This window comes from Octopus bimaculoides, chromosome 17 (genome assembly GCF_001194135.2).
Source record: "Octopus bimaculoides isolate UCB-OBI-ISO-001 chromosome 17, ASM119413v2, whole genome shotgun sequence".
Classification (NCBI taxonomy): domain Eukaryota; kingdom Metazoa; phylum Mollusca; class Cephalopoda; order Octopoda; family Octopodidae; genus Octopus; species Octopus bimaculoides.
The window spans coordinates 29,740,527-29,763,344 of NC_068997.1; the positions used below are offsets into that span (position 1 = coordinate 29,740,527).

The following is a 22,818-nucleotide window of genomic DNA, read 5'->3' on the forward strand; positions in this document are numbered from 1 at the left end:
AAACCCCCCTTGACTAAGGGCATTGGAGTATTTGATAGGGTGGAGGAGAGATTTTATACTAGGGATAGGCAGAAATGTCTTGCTATGCAAAATGTACATAGCTGTCCTGCATTGGCTAGATGGTAGCAAAGGATTGCTGGAGTGAAACCCTCAAGAAGCTAGAGAAGATATGATGGTGATGGGCAGGGGATAGCAGAGAGAATGTTAGGTATTGAGGTAAAAGTGTATGTAGTGAGAGATGTACAAGTGTGGGGGGTGAGAGTAGTTGGAGTTGATGAGTGACCCTTATCTATTTTGCAAGTAAAGAAGTTTTTATTCAACAGGTCTTGAAAAGCATGGAGGACTGGTTACATTAACAAAGTCAACATCATCACTTTTGCTGTGGGATTCCGATCTATAATACTGATCGGTATTCAAGTGCACACACAGGACAGGCTTCCTACAGTTTTTGTCTCCCAAAGTCACTCAGAGGTTGACTTGAGGCAATAGAAGACACTTATTGAAGGTGCCATGCAGTGGGACTGAACTTGGAACCATGTGGTTTGGTTACAAAGTGAATTTCTTCACTCCAACCCCATGCCTCAAGACTGAACTGAAAATTATGTGGTTGCAAAGCGAACTTCTAAACCACTGTTAAAAAAAAAAAAGACGGCACACCGACTGTTATGACAAAGAGGGTTCCAGTTGATCCAATGAACAGAACAAGCTTTATCGTGTAATCAACATGTGAGTGGCTGAGCACTCCACAGACACATGTGCAACATACTTCTCAGTGAGATTCAGCATGACAATGTGGCCAGGCTGGCCCTTTGAAATACAACTTTGATTTGATCTGAGAGCCACACATCAGAAAAAGTGGCCCAAATTCTTGTAATAACATTACTGAAAAGCTCTCCAAAACCTCTGAACTAAAACTTCTTAATTATAAAGAAAAGAAGCAAACACAAAATTCACTTTAAGTAATATTTTTATTTTTGGGGAAAATAGTAAAAGTTGAAATGATAGTGAATGTTTATCCATGAAATAAGATGTTTGAAAATATGAAGTTGGTTCCAGGAGATTTTGAAGTCAGAATGTAAAGAAATATAAATTAATACCACAAAAAATTTTGTCTGGTGCTCTACTGATTTTGGCAAGCCCAGAGCTGTATTTATATCACCAGTAATGCTAATGTATTCTGGGGACATGCACACACACACGCACATAGTGGTAAGAGATCCTCAAGAGAACTAAACAACAGATGGTCTTCAGAAAAGGAACCCCACCCAGCCAAGTAATTTGGCCCTTAATGCCTTACACTCTAAGGGCCACATCCAAGTCTTAAACTGAAAGATTACTCAATACATTTGGCAGAATACAAATTTATTATTCCTTAATAAGAATAATATCGACACTGTCTTTGAAGTTCCTCTCCTGCTTCTGATGATGGCTCAACTGGCCAAAACTTTGATGTTACTGTCAATACTATTCTTGTTAAAGAATGATATATGATTGAATTTATGAGGATTTGTAAGAAATGAACCCCTGTTTAATATTCCTAAAGGAGAAGGATTAAGTTTAGCTTTAGTGGTCTGCATGAAATAAAAGGACCGTTGTCAGATGACAGACTTAGGTCCCTGAGGGCTTAACTCTACCAAGGTCCTCGAGAGAGCCTACTTCTCTACACTTTACCACATTTATTCATATTGACTTTTTTACCTGAATCAAGGAAAGAGATATGTGTTGGTATACAGCCAGAAACCACACACAGTTTACCCTTCAGCTTTCTCCATATCTGACCGCAAAAAGGGCAACAGTAAAATGAAGGCAGTTTTATTTTTCTCGAATTATGTTAAGAAGATTTTTTAAAAATCAGTAAGCACACTTTCAGTAAACTTGAATGAAAGAGAAATTTGTTCCTTATTCTGACTGCATAAATATAACAAACTGCCAATGAAGAAGAAAAATATTCAAAGATGTTTTCCAAGATGAGTGTTAATAATGTTAATGGAGGTTTTGCAAGATGTTGCTTAATAAAGTTAGTTTCCAAAAGACATGCTTATTCATAGATACTCAGTGAAATTTAATCATCAAATATGTGGATATTGTGATTAAAATTATTAATCTCTTAATATTCAAGTTTGAGTTGCTGCAAGCTACAGTGGAATAGAGGAGATAGAAATGAAAGAGTAAATAATATTGAAAGTTTTGCCCAAATTGAAACGAAAGCAAAGGAAGGGGTAACGTTGAGACATTCTTCCGAGTTTCTTCTCTTTTGTTGTGACTAAAACTGGCCACACAGTCTAGTTCTGCACTCCTACATAGTTGTCATTCTTCAAGTAATAGTTGTATTTCTTATACTCCAAAAGATTATTAATCCTGGTGTAGTGAATTTTGTCAAACAAATCTCTCACTTGTTTTGAAATTGGAATCGTCTCAGCCATTGAAGTGATGTCATCGTTGTAATCCCATTGTTTTCGACCAACCATTGTATGTGTATGTCGATGTGGCATCCCCTCATTCCGTCTTGACTCATAATCTTTCTCTATGTCTTGAAGCATTTCTTCATAAGAAGGTAGTTTCATTGAACCATCCAAATTGGCCATCATAAACTGCACTTGACAATGGAATGTTGGAAAAGGACAAACTTTCTTTGTGACACCAATGAAATTGAGTGAGGGATATTTGGCATGAACGATATGTTTAAACAGTGGGTAAACTCGTCCATCAGTTATATTCAGGTTACATTTTTTAGTGAGGAAAGGAAAATCATATTTGTATCCGGTACAGAAAATTACTGTGTCAACTTCTAAATCCCGGCCATCTTTGAGATTCACAAAATTTTCAGAAAAACTTTTTATTTCAACAGTTTCTTCAAGGTTTTCTGGCAATGGGCTCGTTATTCGCTTACCATGATGGCTGAGAAATACCTGAAACAAATTAAATGAAATTCATTTGTATAACTGTAGGTAACAATCAGATAGGCACTTGTCATGAGTCTCAAGCAGATTACCGTGTTAGACATTGCTAATGATCCCTTGAAATTGTACCCTATGCATGACCTTAATATTAACCCCTATCTAGGTATATAAATTAAGGATAGTTATGGCCATATAAAGGATTTAGAATGACATTTACGTCTTTACATTAAGAGACTCATTCATAAGAAAGCAAATAGTTCTATAAATAGTGAATAGCTTGTTCCAGGATTGAAGTTTCTCACACAAGTTCAGAATAAACTAATTGAAACTGCACAATTTACTGTAAACCATTATAGATATAAGAAGGGTTAATTCTTTTGAAGAAGGAAATTATTACAACAATTTTTAAATAAATTTTTGAGTGATGTTTATTTCTAAAGACATTCATAGAGTAGACTAATCAGAGATCTTTGCTGTTTGGCTGCCAGTTTTCAATCTCTTCAATTCCTGCTCAAATTCATTTCATATTTGGTCTAATGATATGGCTTTATATGCTAATCACTGCTTTGAAATTGGCAACACTTATTCTATCGGTCTCTTTTGCCGAACCGCTAAGTTATGGGGATGTTAACACACCACCATCGGTTGTCAAGCGATATTGGGGGGGGGGGGGACAAACACAGACACACACATATATACATATATACGACAGGCTTCTTTCAGTTTCCGTCTACCAAATCCACTCACAAGGCTTTGGTCGGCCCGAGGCTATAGTAGAAGACACTTGCCCAAGGTGCCACACAGTCGGAATGAACCTGGAACCATGTGGTTGGGAAGCAAGCTACTTACCACACAACCACTCCTGCATATATTTATATATTATTATATAATATATACACACACACACACACACACACACACACACACACACACACACACCTATATATATGAGCAAATATTCAAATTAATACTCTTAAAAATATCATTATTATTATTACCAGCAGCAAATCTAAATAATTGATAATAACAACAATAATAACATTAGTGGCAGCAAGTGATATTAGCATTAAACAGCTATACAATAAATTCATAATTATATCAGAGGGTACAAAAATCACCAGCTTGCTAGAAAGTGAAAGTAAAAACCCCTAATTTAACCACCAATCTCACTGAAAATATGCAATAGACCAACAGAAATTGGACAAACGAGTGGAATTTAACATGCTATCTTAAGAATGTGATAACAGATTACCTGGATCATGATTTTGAATTCTGGCTAAAGCACTGAAATTGCTTTGAATGTGGCGTGAGACTATTCAAAACATAATGGATTACAATGAGGCAAGATGGATTTTTCATTTTAAGTACAGCTAAACCTGCTGAGGGGAATTGAGGCACTGGTTACGTAATGATGCACCCAAGCAGATTAATTGCACTGCATGTAAGGGAGACAATTTCTGAAAGTTACTTCGCAAAGAGTTACCTCCCTTAGTCATCATAGTCGTACGTAGCCCAGGAAAGGGGGTTTTCTGCACCCAGAGGCTCCATTAGTCATCATGTGAAACATGTTAAGAGTCTAAAACTCTCTCTGGAACATAAGTAATGTATGTTGCCAGTTTGGAGAAAATTGGATGTGAACTTCAGAAGTTATGCACATTTACACACACACACTGAATTTTATATGTGTGTATATATAATTGATTCAGTCATTTGCTTGTAGCCATGCTGGAGCACTGCTTTATAGGGTTTTACTCAAAGAAATTGAGTAATTTGTCTGCATCCTTTCAAGAAATATGTTAACCTTTGTTCCGTAAGTTCATAAAACCCTGATGAGATTCTGCCCCATATAACTGAAAATGATACCAATTCTTAGCATATAACCAAATGCTTAGAATTACGTATCACTGGGGTCAGGAATCAAAACGAATACCTAAGTTTTTGGCATCTGCCTTTTCTTTTAGAGCTTTACGACTTATAATTTATTTGCATTGTTTTTATAAAAAAATTTCAACATTTTTATATCATACAAATAAATTGTTTAAACATCCATAATTCTCCATTTTCTTTATATATATATATATATCATCATCATCATCATCATCGTTTAACGTCCGCTTTCCATGCTAGCATGGGTTGGACGATTAGACTGAGGACTGGTGAAACCGGATGGCAACACCAGGCTCCAGTCTAATTTGGCAGAGTTTCTACAGCTGGATGCCCTTCCTAACGCCAACCACTCAGAGAGTGTAGTGGGTGCTTTTACGTGTCACCCGCACAAAAACGGCCAGGGGCACTGGCAACGATCTCGCTCGAAAATCCTACGGGAGCCAGTCAGGCGGTACTGATATATGTATATGTATATATATATATATATATAGAGAGAGAGAGAGAGACAAACAGACAGACAGATAGAGAACATCCAACTGACTCAGTTAGCTACAATATTACTGGCAAAATTTTCTTTTGACGAGCCATTTCAAGTTTGTCTTGCTACCATTAACCCCCCCCCCCCAATAACCAAATAACAAATTCCATACCAACCTTTTTTGCTTGACTGGTGAGGTCCATTGCTATATCAATACCAGAAGCTCCACTTCCAAGACAAAGAACTGTCTTCCCCTTGAAAACTTCAGGGACCCTATAATCATGACTGTGTAAGAAAGACCCTTGAAACTGCTTGAGTCCCGGTATTTCAGGAATATTTGGTATAGAATAATGTCTGGAATGGACAACAGAAGAAACAAGAGACAAAACTTAATCATATTTTCAAAACATTAAAATAGAATTGATTTTTTTTCCCTAATAACTTGTATTTTCTATCTGATAATTTATATTATTTTAATTATAAGAAAACTAATTTAATTAAGTTTTCATAACTTTTAATTACCCTACAGAAAAAAAAAACAATAAAAATAAACCGATACCAACAATATTGGATAATAAAAACTAAAGAATAAGGTGAACATGAAAATTTGTTGGGTTACTTTTTCTTTTCTGTTGTTTTCATCTCACCTTCCAGTTCCAATGCAAGGTCCTGGATTTCAACATAAATCAACTGAGAAATGGATTAATTGAATCCTGCTTCATTTATTTGTATTATAATTAACATCACTTTGTTGTGCTGCAGTGGTTTGTAAATATACACACAGAATTCTAAAAGCATCACATTTGTTGGTAAAGTTATTTTTCAAAGTGCTTTCAGAGTTGTATATTGTGGAGTGTAGCAGGAGGCATCTAGTGATGTTTTTCGTAGGTTTTTCACTTCATCTGAATTTAGAAAGTGTTGTAGGCATAATTTTATTTATGTCATTGAATTTGTCTCTGAAGTGAGATCAGAGTGACATGTCCTGCCTTTTCTTTGTCTTTTTTTATATATTTGGTACATCCAATTCTTGGTATATTTCTTTCTTCAGAGCTTTTAAACATTTAGTAATATTAGTTTTATAAACAGAATTTATAGCAAGCACAACACAGATGGCATCTGTGATTATTGGTTTTTTTTTTTTTTATCTTTAATGCCAAAGGAATCAATATAACAACTTTCCAAATGCAAGATATAAGCAAAGAAAAAAACGAAAACCTAGACTATAATTTCCAATAAAAACATTTATGATAAAAATGTGAGTTCCTTAGTGTTTCGAAGAAATTAGCTGGAAAAAGATAGAAGGAAGACAATGAAGAGGAAGGGGAAAAAAAGTGAAAGAGATGGAGGAATGTGGAGGGAAAGAGCGCAGAAAGCAAATGGGACAACATTTATTTAGATTAAAACATGAACGGTGATGTTATCTGAAGGTAGTTGTAATAAAATAAAAAAAGGGGCCAGGTGACTATACAACTTAAGATTTATGTTAAGCTGTATATGCTAACTCAGAAGTATTATATAATATCCCTCTTATAGTAACTATTATCCAGGCTAGTCTTATGTAATTCTAAGAAGTGAAATATATAACAATACAATAAATTTATGTAGCATATCTAGTCTGGCAGTACTTACTACTTGTCACAACTCTTATAGTGCCATTTTGTTAAGTTAATTTGAATATTGTAGGAATCACATTTCAGATAAAGAGGGGATGATTTCTGATAAAAGTTTATTTTTGCTGAAATTCTCAAAAGGTGTGCTAAACTGAAGTGGTTTCTTGTGAAACTATTTAAAGGTTTCACTTGAATTTTTGGGATGAGAAAGAAACTTAATTTCACTTTTGGATTTGGTTTGCAAGATTCTGTATGTGAGTTTGTGTGTTGAAGCATATTCTGTGATGTCTGGGGAGAGTCATTCTCTTTTGGTGCCTTATAATTCAATACACTCACCGATAAAATTTTCACTTATTTCTTTTTTATACTGGTGTGTGTGTTAAATTATAAGGCACGAAAACAGAATGACTCTCCCCAAGATAACATAAAAGGTGATTATATAGCATCGTTACAATGTTAGAGATATTTAAAAGAATAACATCCAGAAGCTGATAAAAGTAAATTTTGTAGGAGAGAGAGAGAGAGAGAGTATGCAGTTGTGTATTTCTATATTTTGGTCCATGAAGCAACATAACAAGGTGTAACTTGTAATGTTTGGGTTAAGATGAGTCAACATAGGATGGTAAAAGTTTAACCCTTTCATTACCAACCTGGCTGAAACCAGTTCTGACTCTGTAGTACAAATGTCTTGTTTTCATAAGTTTTGAATTAAAATCTTCCACCAAACCTCAGTCACAATTTATGTTCTTAACATTAACTGAATGATCACTAAGTTTATTTTACTAAATTCTTTGTTATATTTAAAATTAATTGAAAGAAACACAAAGCACCTCAACAGAAATATGGTAAGAAAAGGCTTAAAATATATAAAAGAGAAAGAATTCTTAACCCTTTTGATACCAACCTGGCTGAGACCACTTCTGATTCTCTAGTACAAATGTCTTGTCTTCATAAGTTCTGAATTAAAATCTTCCACCAAACCTTAGTTACAATTTATGCTCCTAACACTAGCTGAATAGTAACCAAGTTATTTTACTAAATTCTTTGTTATATTTAAGAAACACAGAGTTTCTCAACAGAAATACAGTAACAAAAGGGTTGAGGAGTTGGTTGCAATATCATTTGCTTCAGTCACTTTTCTGGACTTATGAATTGAAAGAGGTTTTGACATGAAGCAGAGGCTGGAGAGACTTGAAAGAATATGAAATCCATGAAACATCTGTGTCTAATCCATTCAGCTCAAAATGGTGACATTATCTTAATATATAAAACAGAGATTATGTGCGTGTGTGTCTGTTTCTTATGGATTCAAAAACTGAGTTGCTGATTTTGACATATGAGGTATCAGAAGATTCAGTACTCTTTCAGCTACCAAATAAAGTATGTTTTTTGCACAACAACTCTCTTTTTTACTTCAAAAATAACCTTGAAAATGAGGTCAGGTCACGGATAGTAGAGTCAAGAGTAAGATATCAAATGTAACAATTTCATCTTGTTTACACAGATGTAACTGAGTTGGGATGCAATGAAGAGAATGGTCCAGCAAAAATGAGAGATGTCTTTTTTTTGGTAAAGAACCAGAAGATAAGCAGTTAGCAAGGTCTGAATGGCTGCACGTCATATATTACACATTAATCTCACATTTTGTACATTATGTTTGTAAGGCATCCACTTGGAGATGTATTTCAGGAAGTAATTATTGGTGACTTCCTCCTTGTGTCGTAATCCTATCTTTGATGATTATAATCCTCTGGTAATTTATTAAATGGTTTGTTTCTGTTCCTGATTTAATTATTCATGAAGCATTTGTTCTGATGTAGGCAGTCACAATAGCTCATTTAATTAGCCAGTTTGAAACGAACGTGCAATAATTAGGTGGAGGTGGTTTGTGATAAGGAAACAGTTATAGTATCATATTAGTGCTGACGTTCAGGGATCCAACAGAATAAGATCTGAGGTTGCATGCACTAAAAGACACATATATATTGCATGCTGGGCGATGAGCCAAGAAAATAAATAAATAGTAACTTCAGTGGAGATTCACTGGTCAAAGCGTTTAAGGGGGAAAGAGCATTTCAACTGTGAAACATCATAGAATGACTCTTCAACAAGGAAACTTTAGGTGAGATGTCAAGTCTGTATGCCAGAAGCAGTTTAGATGAAAGAAAGGTGTTGAGGAATACAGAGAGGAAATACATAAATGCAGTCCATAACAAGTACAGTAAACATAGAGTATATATAGATATGTACAAACTAAAATATAATAAACATTGAGTATATAGATGTAATGTATATATAATATACATTTGCCATGTTGGACCGCTGAAATCTACAAGTTTTTTTCATTCTCTCTCGCTTTGTTTCCTCTTATGGTCGAAGCCAGCCCCCTCTGGCCCCTGTGCCGGTGGCATGTAAAAAGCACTCACTACACTCTCGGAGTGGTTGGCATTAGAAAGGGCATCCAGCTGTAGAAACGCTGCCAGATCAGACTGGAGCCTGGTGCAGCCTCCTGGCTTCCCAGACCCCAGTCGAGCCGTCCAACCCATGCCAGCATGGAAAATGGACGTTACTTAACTACCAGGGTTTCTATGATGGTATTTATGCACACACATACACACAGATGTATCTGTGTTTGTGAGTGAGTGTGTGTGGTTTTATGATAGAATTTAAGAGGGAAGACATAGTTTTACTATAATGCTTGTATATTTTAGCTCTATAATTTTCTATATATTATAAGAAGCACAAAGGAAGAAAAGTATGGAGATAGAGAAAGCGGGAGAGAAAGGAGAAGAGAGGGGTAGAAAATGAAGATGAAAAAAGGTTAATGAAAATATTTAAATAATTTTCCAAATCATCAAATAATTAAAATAAAAAAATATCTAGAGAGAAAAACAAAGAAAAGAATTTAGTTTTAAATTCAATTCATGGATTTTTAAAAACTGTTATTTGTTTAAAACTCATGGAGGTATTTAAAAAAATAATAATACTTAAAAAAATTGAATATTAATTGTTGTTTAATAATTGGCTGAAGGCCATCGATATATTAGGCAGGGATTGAAGCTGGAGGCTGTCAAATAGTTTGATGGCTTCAAAAGCAATTCAAGATGGAGGCTTATTTCCTCAACCAGGAAGGAATAAAATATAAAAGTGAACACTCAGTGAAAGTTTAAACGAGTAAATAAGAGAAAGAGAACTTAGGATTTTAACCCTTTAGCATTTAAACCGTCCGTATCCGGCCCAAATATTCTACCTGTTTATGTTCAAACTGGCCAGGTTCAATCGTTCATAACTACCCAATGATATCATTCTAAAAATGAACAATCACATCTTGATATCTTGAAGGTACAAGATAATTCAGAATTAATTCAAAACAATGTCAATAAAGAAGAAACACATTTGACAGAGTAACCTGGATGCTAAAGAGTTAATGTGATGAGGAGTAAAATAGATACAAATAAAAGGATTCGGGTGGCACATAAAAGACACCATTTTGAGCGTGGCCGTTTTCGTGCAGGTGACACGTAAAAGCACCCACTACACTCTCTGAGTGGTTGGCGTTAGGAAGGGCATCCAGCTGTAGAAACTCTGCCAAATCAGACTGGAGCCTGGTGTTGCCATCCGGTTTCACCAGTCCTCAGTCAAATCGTCCAACCCATGCTAGCATGGAAAGCGGACGTTAAACGATGATGATGATGATGATGATAAGTTCTATGAATCATAAATGGTTGTAAGAAGGAATCAAAAAGCAATTTAGAATCTGTTTGTTTGAAGGGTTACGTTTCTTCCTTGTGCACTAAATGGCAGCAAGGAAGATTCTATGTGAGTGATTGCCTAGCTGACAATAAGTCTCAAAAGAAAATACCCCACAAAAAGACTATATAGTATGATCTTGTCTGAAATACTTTTGATCATAAATCTGTTAAAGCAAGGACGAGGGGCAGTTAATTAGCAATAATGTCAATTTGTTTGCTTGCTGTTTTGTTGTTTTTTTTTGTCAATAAAGATTCTCTATTTTTGGAGGCTAGATAAATGAGATGATGTAATGTTTATTTCTTCTCAAAGACATCATAGGTAGAAGAGAAGTGAAACTAACTTCCAGCAAGGGTCAAGCCTATCTCCATACATGAAAAAAACCCTCCAATGATTACAAACTGGAGCACAAGACATGAAATATCAGGAATGATGGAGAGAAGTTGGTGAAACCAATTCACTATTTCATTAGTGTTTATTATATCAATCCTAATGTTGAAAAATGAAAGGCAAAGTTGACCCAGAATGATAGAATAATAATTCTACAGTGTTTTAAGTTCATAATCCTACCCCTTTCTTCTCCAGTATATTTTATGAGCTTATAGCTTATACATATATGCATACAGGGTACAATGGGTAAATTGTTGCCATTTTATATTTTTAATTTCACACATGTGCATTGTTTGTTTGTGATTTGTTGACTACACACAGTATAGTAGGGTCAGTTGGGCACCATCTGTGAGAAAAACAGCACCAGAAATTTGGAAATGACATGCTGTACTGCTTGGCATTCGTGACAGAAGTTCCAATACAAACATTTCAGAGTGTTTGGGTGTCAGTCTGAGGACATGTACCGAGAGTGATAAAAATCAAACATCATAGTATTTGGAGTGATCACTAGTGATGGCAACATTATGCCTCCATTCATCTTCCCACATGGCCTCAGACTCAACACGGAATCCTACATCAAGTACCTGGAGAAGGTTGTATTGCCCTGGGTCAAGAGGGTGGCTGCTGGAACAGGACTCTGCACCATGCCACACAAGCAGGAGAACCCAGCCATGGCCGTCAGACAATTTCTGCAACCACATCACTCCTAACATCTGGCCCCCTAACTCCCCCAACTGCAACCCCCTTGACTATTATGTGTGGGGTGTAGTTGAGCGAGAGACCAACAAAACTCCTTGTAACGTCAAAGATGAACTGAAGGCAAGGATTTTGGCAGCATTCACCAACTTAAACAAGGAGACCGTCCAGAAGAGTTGCAGGAGGTTCCGAAGTCGTCTGGAGGCTGTGGCTGAAGCCAATGGCGATTTTATTGAATAAATTTACTCTTTAGTATTTCAAGATATTTTTATGTAATTTTGGTAAATATATCTGTTAAAATGAGATGCCAGTGTTATTTTCATTTTTGCATAATTTAGACAACAATTTATTCACTGCACCCTGTATATATATATATATATATATATATATATACATACATATATAAAATAGTTAGGAACTACTGTTTAACCCAGCATTTCCCAAAATGGGATCTGAGGAATTCTAGGATTCCTTAAATTAAAGGATTCTAATAAAACTTGATAAAATACTATTTTATAAAAAATGACATTTGCCATTTTCAAAATAAGTTACGTGTCATTTTTTAATGATAAAATTCTTCAAAACAAGTTTTGTTGAGGGTCTCTGCAAAATAACAGTATAGTTCCACAACTTTTGGGAAATCATGTGAAGGTTCCTTGGCAAAATAAATTTAAGGACCACTGCCCTAATAAATATGAAATATTAAAAATGTGAGAGGCTTATAAATTAAAGCTGTTGAAACATGTTTTCTTTTTTTTTTAATTGTTTTAGCTTATAAAATCACCTAAATAATTTTCTTTTTACTTTAATTAAAATGATTTAGAAAAGATTTAAAAATGAGGAAAAAAATATTTGAGGAAAAATGTTTTAAGAAAAATACTTTTTTAGTTTTATATATTAAAAATAAATTTATGAATAAAGAAAAACAAGATTATTTTTCTTTTTGTTCAGTGAATTACCCATTGCAAACTACGACAGAATCATAGTTTTCAGATGTAGAAGGTGCAGACGAGTCTCCGACGTTTTTGTATGTGACGCACCATTTTATAGAGCCAGTGTTTGTTGTAATCATTTCAACTCTTTCAATTTGCGTCTTTAACTGCAATATTTATGAATCATAAACCAGTTCAACATTTCAATGAACACACAATACATAAGTAAACCATTAAATAATTAATGAAAAATATAAGCAAAAAGAAGCAATGATTTGTAACAAATGTTTGTTTTATGTTATTGGTTCATTTTAATCTGTTTTGCATGTGTTTTTTCTCTCTCCTTTCACTCAAATGTCTCCAGTGTGAGACATGCTAAAGCAAGGAAGTTCCCATGATTCTAGATTGCATGTAAAAACATTTCCCACATTCTTTCCTCATAGAATATCCTCAATACACTACAAAAGACAATGCAGAACTCCACAAAGAATCCACCAAATATTTCTGTTAATTATTGTTTTTCAGTGTGAATGGGCTCCGGTGCAAGTCAGAATGTCTTTGAAATTGCAAGGCTACATTCCACACACACATGCACACACATATTCATCATTATCATCATCAAAGATCCATTTTCCATGCTGATATGAGCTGGAGGGTTTGACAGAATCCAGCAAGCTGCAGGGCGGCACCCGAGCTCCAGTGCTTGCTTTGGTGTGGTTTCTGTAACTCAATGCCCTTCCTAATGTCAACCACTTTACTGAATCTACTGGTACTTCCTTGTCTGTAATTTCAATAACAAATGTCTTCAGTTTCTGATTGTAAAGCATCCCATGTCTGACTTCATGCTTCTCAGAGCTCAGCTTCTATTCAAGCATATCTCATACATCCATCTTTTCCCATTTGAATTGCTGTGTGTGCAGGCCTGGTTATGTACTGAAGACATTTACTTTGTAAACTGTGTGGTTCTTAATTCAATCTTACCATAGTCCCAAGCTGATCAATAACTTTGAATGTGCATGTGTGTGTGGGAGGAGCGTATGTGTGCGTGTGTGTGTGTCTACATCCATGCATGCATGTGTTTGTGTGTGTTTGTGTGTGTATGTGTGCATCTATGCATGTGTGTGTGTGTGTGTGTGTGTGTGTGTGCATACATACATGTATACAAATGTAGAAGCACATCTTTTGCCAGTACATATTAAGAAAGTATACAACAATTAGTAGGGAAACCAAAAAGCTAACGCGTTACAAAGTAAGTCACTTCATATATTTGTTCTGCATTGACTTAGAGATACTCTCTTCTCAATTCTTACTCTCAGAAATGCAAAGAACCAGTGATTGGCTTGTTGGATGCCATATACAAAAAAATAAGTAAATAAAAAATAAATTATAGCTATATCATTCTTAATAATGGCTATGATATGGATAAGATAATTGTTACTAGTGATAGGGATGGGAGATATGCAGGGATAACTTTATTTAAAAATCAATGTTATATAGATGTAAATAATGGCAAAATGTAAAAAAAAGTTTGAAAAAGTATCAAAATTAATTCTTTACAAAATGAAGTTGCTGATCCTTGATGCAAGGTTTGGGTCTTGAGTGGGAAAGTGAAAAGGGTTTTGCTGCTTAGGTTGTAGGCAAGTAAAAAGCCAAAATAACAAAACAAAAAGAAGGGTCAGAGGTATACAATTTCTAAAGACTTTCAAAAATTTAAAATTACACAAAAGTAATTACATGAATATCATAAACAGAAACAGCAATTAAAAGAAAATTGATAGAATTTGAATGGCATGAAAAACAGATTGGGTCATCTGAGCCAAACACCTAAGAGGGAAGCCATCAGCTCGTTTGAACTAGAGAACCTTATGGCACGGGCTGTAAATGCTATTTTTTTACAGCCAATAAATTATAACAACATAAAAAAATACTTACATAAAAATCAAAAATTTAAACAATGTAAAACTGTAAAGAAAAAAAAAAACAAAGACAAAACAACAACCAGCCTCAGTAAAAAGACTTGTATGAAGAAATCCTCAAGTCTTATGAGGCATTCACGTGCTTGTAGTAGTAGTAGCAGCAGCAATGATAGTGGTGGTATGGGTAATAAATAGGAGTGATGTTGTTGTTTTGCCCCAAGTCAGCACTGATCACAAAGGATGTCTTTTCTTTAAAGGCCAGAAAATAATATCGTCCCCAGCAGTTAGTAACCCTCTGCAATGCTTCAAGGTGTCCCCATTGGAATGCAGTTCCTACATCTAGAATGGCACAGCTGCAGATAATGACCGCTTAGCTGGCACTCAAAGAAAGGCTACTCGACTGATTGGAACTGATTTCATGTCACTCACCAACACACTCCAACACCTCCTGATCCACAGACATCCTGATTCCTCACCACTTCTCTCGCTGTTCCTGAAATGGTTTCTCCTCACAGCTTCTTGATCATGTGCTGCCATTACTACCACCACTACTGCTGCTTCTGCCACCAACACCAGCATCAGCACTACTGCCTTTGCAACAGAAACTTTAAATCAATCTCAGTTAAACTCTCATTAACTGAATACATTGACTTCACTGATTTAGTTAATACTCTTGAGAAAGCTCTGAATGTCAATAAATTGTATCAAACAGTTCACATTGAACATTAGCTGTATTAAATTGATTCAAGTTCATCTCATCTTTCCATCTGTGAGTTGGCTGTTTTCTCCAGATCAACCAATGAAAAAGAAGAGCAATGACAATTCAAAGAGATTCTCGCATTGTAATGTAAAAGAAATTCTTCTTAGGAACCAGAGTCACTTTGGTAACATAATGGCCATTATGGCAGCACAAACATATAAATTCTGTTTTTTAAACAGTAAATATAACACTAAAAAAAAAAAAGAAAAGATTTCAAATTTTGGCACAAGGCCAACAGTTTCTTGGGGAGGAGTAAGTTGATTACATCAACCCCAGTGCATAACTGGTACTTATTTTATCAACCCTGAAAAGATGAAAGGCTAAGTAAACCTTGGCAGAATTTGAATTGAGAGTGTGAAGACAGACAAAATAAAATGCTTAACAGCATTTTGCCTGGCATCCAAACAATTCTAATAGCTTGCCACCTTAAATAATAATAATAATAATAATAATAATCCTTTCTACTATAGGTGCAAAGCCCAAAATTTTGAATAGTTGATTACATCAACCCCAGTACTCAACTGGTACTTACTTAATTGACCCCGAAAGGATGAAAAACAAAGTTGACCCTGGTGGCACTTGAACTCAGAATGTGAAGGCAGATGAAATGCTGGTAAGCATTTTGTCTGGCATGCTAATGATTCAGCCAGCTTGCTGCCTTCAAATAATAATAATAATGAAAAATAATAAAACAAAAAAAAAGAAGTATTTAATAATCTGTTATCAAAGAATTTTGAGTTAATCGTTTTGTGACAATATTTCTGTTGGAGAGTATTGGATTTGGTTTCAATTAATTTTGGGAATGGTAAAGAATTTCGTAAAATAACTTTATTATAATTAAGCTGGTGTTTGGAATATAAATGAAAATGAATTCAGGTCAACTTTAAAGCCGAAAATTTGTATTAGAGAACCATGGATAGTATCAGGTGAGTTGGTATCAAAAGGGTTAAGCAATGAAAGAAAGGGGGAGAGAGTGAGGGGGGAGAGGGAGATAGTTGTATTTTCATAGAAAGAGAAAGAGAGAGAAAGAGGTGGGAGAGGAGAAATAGTACTTACCTTGCTGTGAGCATAAAGGCCAAAATTATTTGCATAATCAATGAGATAGTCTTTGACATTGGTGTGATGGATAAAAGAAGGCAGATTCTGTGAGAACTGGAAGTCAGGAAATGCCATCACCTCCTTGGGTAAATTGGTTCTAAATTGGTAAAGAAGAAGAATAAAAGAAAAGGTTGGAATATTTAAATACTTATTCAACAAAGCAAAAATAATATGAGCAGCATACGTCATCATCATCATCATTTAACATCTGTTTTCCATGCTGTCATGGGTTGGACGGTTTGACAGGAGCTGGCAAAGCTGGAGATCTGCACCAGGCTCTAATTGTGTGTTTTGGCCTTGTTTCTACAGCTGGATGCCCTTCTTAATGCCAACCACTTTGCAGAGTGGCACTGGCTGCTTTCTACATGGTGCCGGCACAAGTGCTCTTTATGTGACTCTAGCATGGGCTGTAAAGGACATGTCTGTGTGTATGGATGGCCACAGTTTTAGCTACACAACAACATACATATGTGTGTGTGTGTGTATGTGTATGCACACACATTCATATGTACATATGTATATGTATGCACGTGCACACACACACATGCATACACACGTCACTACTGGAAGATCTATTTAATTTTTATTATTGTTTTATTGTTTTATTGGTTTCAGTAATTCAATTGTGACCAAGCATAAAAGACTCAGTTCTGACTTTAGACTTGTCCATATTTTATCAATCAGTATTTGCCAGTCTGCTAAGTTATGGGACATAGAATACTGATGTTGAAATTATTATAAATTAAACGCAAACACACGCACGCACGCACGTCTGTGAGGTTAAAAAGCTTGCGTTGGGACGATGTGGATTTAGGTTTAGCCCAACTGTATGGTACCTCTGGCCAATATCTTCTGCTATTAGTCCTGGGACGGCCAATGCCTTCTAAGTGAATTTGGTAAATAGAAACTGTGTGGAAGACCTATATATATATTTGCGTTCCCCCTCCCTGCTGTTTGACAACCGGTGGTAGTTTGTCTGCGTCCCAGTAACTTAGCGGTTAGGCCAAAGACTGATAGAATAAGTGTCAGATATTAAAAAGGAAATGCTGGGGAGCGATTTGATCCTTCAAGGCTGTGCCCCAGTATGGTCGGCGTCCTGTGGAGTGAAACAAAAAAAAAAAGAAAAAAGAAAAAAACGAAGAGATGTTCAGAAATCTGCTCGCCCCAATTCCACGCAATCCATCTCAATATAAAAGCGCCAAAGACGCGTGACTAAAAATATTTGACGGAGACATGAAGAGTACACTCGCACTTGGTGAGGTGATCGTCAGGAACGGCCTCGTCTTCCACAGCAACAGATCTGCTTTACCTAATATGGGTCTATTCACGTGTGTGTGCACGTGTATGAGCGTACCTTAGAAAAAGCGGACGCGCACACTTCTTGGCTATTTCTATGAAGCTCAGCTATTTCACAGTGCGTGCGTACGTTCGTGCGTAAATATATCTATATCTATATCTATATATATACACACACACACATACGTATATACAGACACATTATTTTTAGTTAATGTTACAAATATTTCTTCGCAGGTTACAGTCGAAGTGAAAGAAGGGGGGGAGGGGAGAGAGAGGAGAGAGAGGAGAGAGAAAGTCAGAGAGAGAGAGAGATAGAAAGAGAGAGAGAGAGAGATGAAAAGTCACAGCGACAATAAATGTTAAATACATGAAATCTTCCTTAGAGCTAATGTTAGCATCTGTAACATAAAGCTGTACTTTTGTTTTGTTTTTGTGTTAGACACACAGAAGATAAGAGTGTAACTGGCAGCATGTAGTTAGCATTAGTTCGACTTGTGAGTGATAGAATGTGTGTGTGTGGGTGTGTGTGTGTGTGCCCTGTCTAGTAAATTTGCCAAAAGTTCCAATCGAAGATCCGACACCTGTTTGAAGTCATGCTGTAATACAGCAATAATTCTAAAGCAAATGTTCACATTCACAGTTCAATTCTCGTCGAGGGTCAGCGTATTTTATTCTCCTTTCAGCATCGATTCTTTATTCTTTAAATGGTTTCGGTGGTCGGACTGCTGCCATGCTGGAGCAGTACCTTTATTTTCTTTCAGTGTAGCTGTCGTTTTATGTCTGGAAGAGTTATATCCTTAAATGGTTGGCTGGTCCAATAACTATAGCACAGCGTTCCGTTGCCTTTACATTTATAGTTTCACTCATTCACAGACTCATTGAGTGCGCGCGCACACAAGGAATCTGTAAATCTGTATCTGTATACAGGAATCTGTATTTGTATGAATTTCAGCCAGCTACACCACTGCCTGACCAATGCAGCACTTGGTCATGGTCTCTGACCAATTGATCACACAGTCTACATCTGCAAGAATCCGGAAAATGGTCAGATAATTGTCGATCTCCTCCTCCTATTTTGATTTTCTTTTTTTCCCCCTCTCCTTTTCTCCTTCTAGTTTTGCCTATACATACATACATACATACATACATACATACATACATACGTAACAGTAGAAGTATATTTTTGTAACGGTTGAAATTAATTTGTAAACTTCTTTCTCCCTCTGACCAGTGGCACGTAAAAGCACCCACTACACTCTCGGAGTGGTTGGCGTTAGAAAGGGCATCCAGCTGTAGAAACTCTGCCAGACCAGATTGGAGCCTTGTGTAGCCATCTGGTTCGCCAGTCCTCAGTCAAATCGTCCAACCCATGCTAGCATGGAAAGCGGACGTTAAACGATGAGGATGATGATGATGACGACGATGAATATATATATATGTGTATATATATAATATATAGAATAATAATAATTATTATGCACACACACACATATATATATAAAAGCGAAATTCTGTCTGTCCACCTGGGACCTCTGTATCTCAGTCTACGTTTGCTCTACATAGTCATATTATACCTTTTTGGAATTATGATGATCCCAGGACTGAAGATCTGCCCTTCATTTAGTCCTTGAACATCTAGCACTGGGATCAGATGTAAGAGCATATGAGTTGCTATTTCTAGCAAGTAAAGTGACTGTGAAAGGTTTCAAACGGTTTACAAAAGTTACTTCCCTTAGCTATTGCGAAATTCTGTCAGAAAACTGACCAAAACTGTGAATTCGCAACAATCTCTTCGTACTAACACCAAATGGTAAAACCAAAAATGTTGTTCATCCTGCTACAAAGACGAACACACACACACACACACACGCGCGCGCGCACGCGCACATATGGGCTTCTTTCAGTTTGCGTTTACCAAATCCATTCACAAGGCTTTGATCGCCCAATATGTCATGCAGTGCGACTGAACCCAGAATCATGTGGTTTGGAAGGAAACTTAACACAAACGTGGATACACTAATAGAAAGCCATGATACTGCAATTAGTATATTATCTCATCTGTTTGATACCTGTTTATAATTTTACATGAACTTGGTAGATTATATGTTATGACGTAATCTATGTATGCATCAATAAAATTCTACCGAAACAGCTGTAGTAAATCTTAAACCACGTTTGCGTTCTCTTTTAGTTTTATACTTACACCACTAGAACCAATCCTGAGTCGGATCTACGGCTTAAATTAGCGAGGAGGTGGGATAAAACATTTTCCTGGAAGGAAAGAAAAGTTGTTTCCCATGTTGCGAGTTTAGTCTTGGCTGAAGTGGTGGTCAGCTGTGCCTGCATACATGTTTTCCGTTATCTTGTTTGAAAAAGGGAAAAACTACATTGTCAAGACAAATTTTCTATCATGAGGGCAGCGGCTAAACATTTCGTGTCTTGAGTTCAGAAAGACGCCGGGACCGTGTGAATTGTTTTCCTCTCAGCAAAGTAAAGGTTGCCCAGCGTACTTCCTTTCAGGTAAGGCACACGTTGTTCCAGCAACTTCCAGTTGTTTTTGTATGGGTTCCTTTCTCTTTTAATCGCTATATATCTGGTCCATACACACACACACACACACACATATATACATACACACATATATACATACACACATACACATGCACATATATATATACATAAACATACCCACCCACCCACACATACATACTTCTCTCGAAGGTTATAAAATACTTATGACGTGAACAGTATATGTGAGTGTGTGTATGTGTCTGTGTATATGTGTCTGTGTGTATGGGTACTGGTGTCTTTCCTTATAAGTTACAGAGGAAAAGCGAGAGAAAGAGTGAGACAAAAATAGAAGGAAAATGCAAAAGGTATGAAAAGTGAAAACGCCACAACTGCAATGAATGCTAAAATACACAAAGTAAATCTTCCTTAGAGCTAATGTTAGCATCTGTAACATAAAACTGTTACTTTTCGAGTGTCAAACAAATGCAAAGACAGTGTAACAAACAGTTTAGTAGTAACATTAGTTTCACATGGGAATTATATAACAACGAGCATCAGTAGTTGTGGTGTGTGTGTGTGTGGGTGCTGTCGAGGAACTTCGTTATAAAATGCTTGCTGCATAGCAGCAACTTTTAAAAGCCTGACAAATGAAGAACAGCTGTAAAGCGAACAGTTATGCTCTAAGTTCAAATCTCACCAAGGCCAGCTTTTGCTATTTTCTTTCCATAATAATGAAATTATTGTATACAGTGCTCAGGTGCACTACAACTTGTCAAAAGTGCGTATAAAGCATGTGCAGTAATGTACAAATGTCTGGAAAGTGAACAGTGTATGAGTCAGATACATGCTTGCGTGTGTATGGAGGGGAGAAAATCAGGTGTAGTGTTGGCGAATCTCAGGAAGCATGGAAGTTTTGAAGGATGCAGTGCTCCGACAACTAACAACTGATGCTGGCAGTTTGTTCCATACTTCATCAAGTCTTAGCGTGAAAAGGAGTTTCCGAAAGTCATGGGAGCTGCGCTGTTTTCTGACTTTGTAAACATGTCCACGGGTGTTAGACAGGTGGAATTTAAAAAGGTGCTCAGAGTTATTGTTAGTAAGATGGTTAATGGGTGTCTCCCAAGTCAGCTGCCAGATGTCGGAGTTTCAATGTATCCATGCCTAGAGAAGCAAGGCGTTCAGAATATGGCAGGAGAGGCTATTATAATACAATATAATATAATAAATCTCTGAGTGAGGTATAAACAGTAGCTGAATGACATCGTGAACTATATTTGCGACCTAAATGTGGCTAAACCTTAAGGGTTGATGCTACTGTAGCTTGTAGCCCCAGGAAGACATCTCCTCCAGCTGGCTATTGACACAGTCAGCTGGAGATGTCTTCCTGAGGCTACAAGCTACAGTAGCATCAACCCTTTAAGTTTAGCCACATTTAGGTCGCAAATATACTTCATGATAAGATAAGAGCTTTCCACAGCGCATTGCAACAACACCGTATTAGTCAAACATCATTCTCACCTCTGAGGTGACAAAACAATTGATCTTGTTAGAGTTTACAATGCTTTGGGAAGAACATATTGAGGAGATCAAACAAAGAAAGGAAATGCCGAAAGAACTGAAATAGGGGTTGGAAAACACATTAAAGGGATGAGATATAGAAGCTTTGAGGGACTCTGATTTTGCAAAGTCCTCAACAAATTGGGTGGTAAAGAAGGGGGCCATTCAGTCTGTGAATGAACTTGTGGAGAAAGCCATCTGATAGCTTTGGAAAATAGAGTTGATCCGTGAGCTGTTGCTACTAGGCGCAAGTCGGGATCTCATGAAATCTAACTTGAATGAAAGAGCCTGGTTTTCTGGTTTTGAAAAACTGAAACACTTGATAATCCCAGGTCACGTCACTGATAATGTAACTGCTAGCGTAGCTAGGTGGGGGGGGGGAATCAGACAAGACCCGGGTGCTGTTTCCTTCTTAGCCGTTATATAATTGCTCACTTTGTACTCGTTTTATAAGTTATTTGTAACTAGGGCAGAAATCATTGATTTTAATTTTCTATTTCATAAATACTTGTTTATTTTTCAATAATATTTTGTTTTTCGACCGTGGACAGACGCCACGTACATCTACATACATACATACATACATACATACATACGTACGTACGTAAATACATACATGCATGCAACTATATGCATGAGAATACATACATCAAACATACATACAAACAAACAAACAAACAAACAAAAATACCCTGTTGTTGATGTTGAAATTCCAATGAAGGAGCCTTAGATCTAGGTTAGAAACCGGTCCTTTCTCTATTGGCATGAAATCTATCTATCTATCTATCTATCTATCTATCTATCTATCTATCTGTCTGTCAATCAGCTTATCTATCTATATGCATGTATATATATATATATGTTTATATATGTATACACACACACGCACACACATATATATAATAATACAAATGATATGTGAACATATGCATATATACATACACACACACACATATATATGTATATATATATATATATATATAATACAAAGAATATATATACATGTATACACACATATATGTACATACTTACAT

General features: G+C 36.2%; 1 protein-coding gene across 3 annotated transcripts in view; it reads right to left on the bottom strand.

Annotated features, from left to right (window-relative positions):
- Nucleotides 1-949: 949 nt before the first annotated feature.
- LOC106878393 (uncharacterized) overlaps nt 950-22,818 on the bottom strand; it is a 24,714-nt gene continuing 2,845 nt past the window's right edge. Inside the window, exons 1-5 of one of the 3 annotated variants that reach the window (XM_014927586.2) lie at nt 18,298-18,326; nt 16,376-16,514; nt 12,671-12,810; nt 5,442-5,619; nt 950-2,909 (exon numbers count right to left, since the gene is read on the bottom strand). In XM_014927586.2, coding sequence (XP_014783072.1) covers nt 2,283-2,909; nt 5,442-5,619; nt 12,671-12,810; nt 16,376-16,514; nt 18,298-18,311 — 1,098 coding nt within the window. In that variant the 5' untranslated portion in view covers nt 18,312-18,326 and the 3' untranslated portion in view covers nt 950-2,282. Of the gene's footprint in view, nt 2,910-5,441; nt 5,620-12,670; nt 12,811-16,375; nt 16,515-17,253; nt 17,668-18,297; nt 18,327-22,818 lie in introns of those variants that run through there. The other 2 variants (XM_014927587.2, XM_014927585.2) reach the window with 2 other exon arrangements.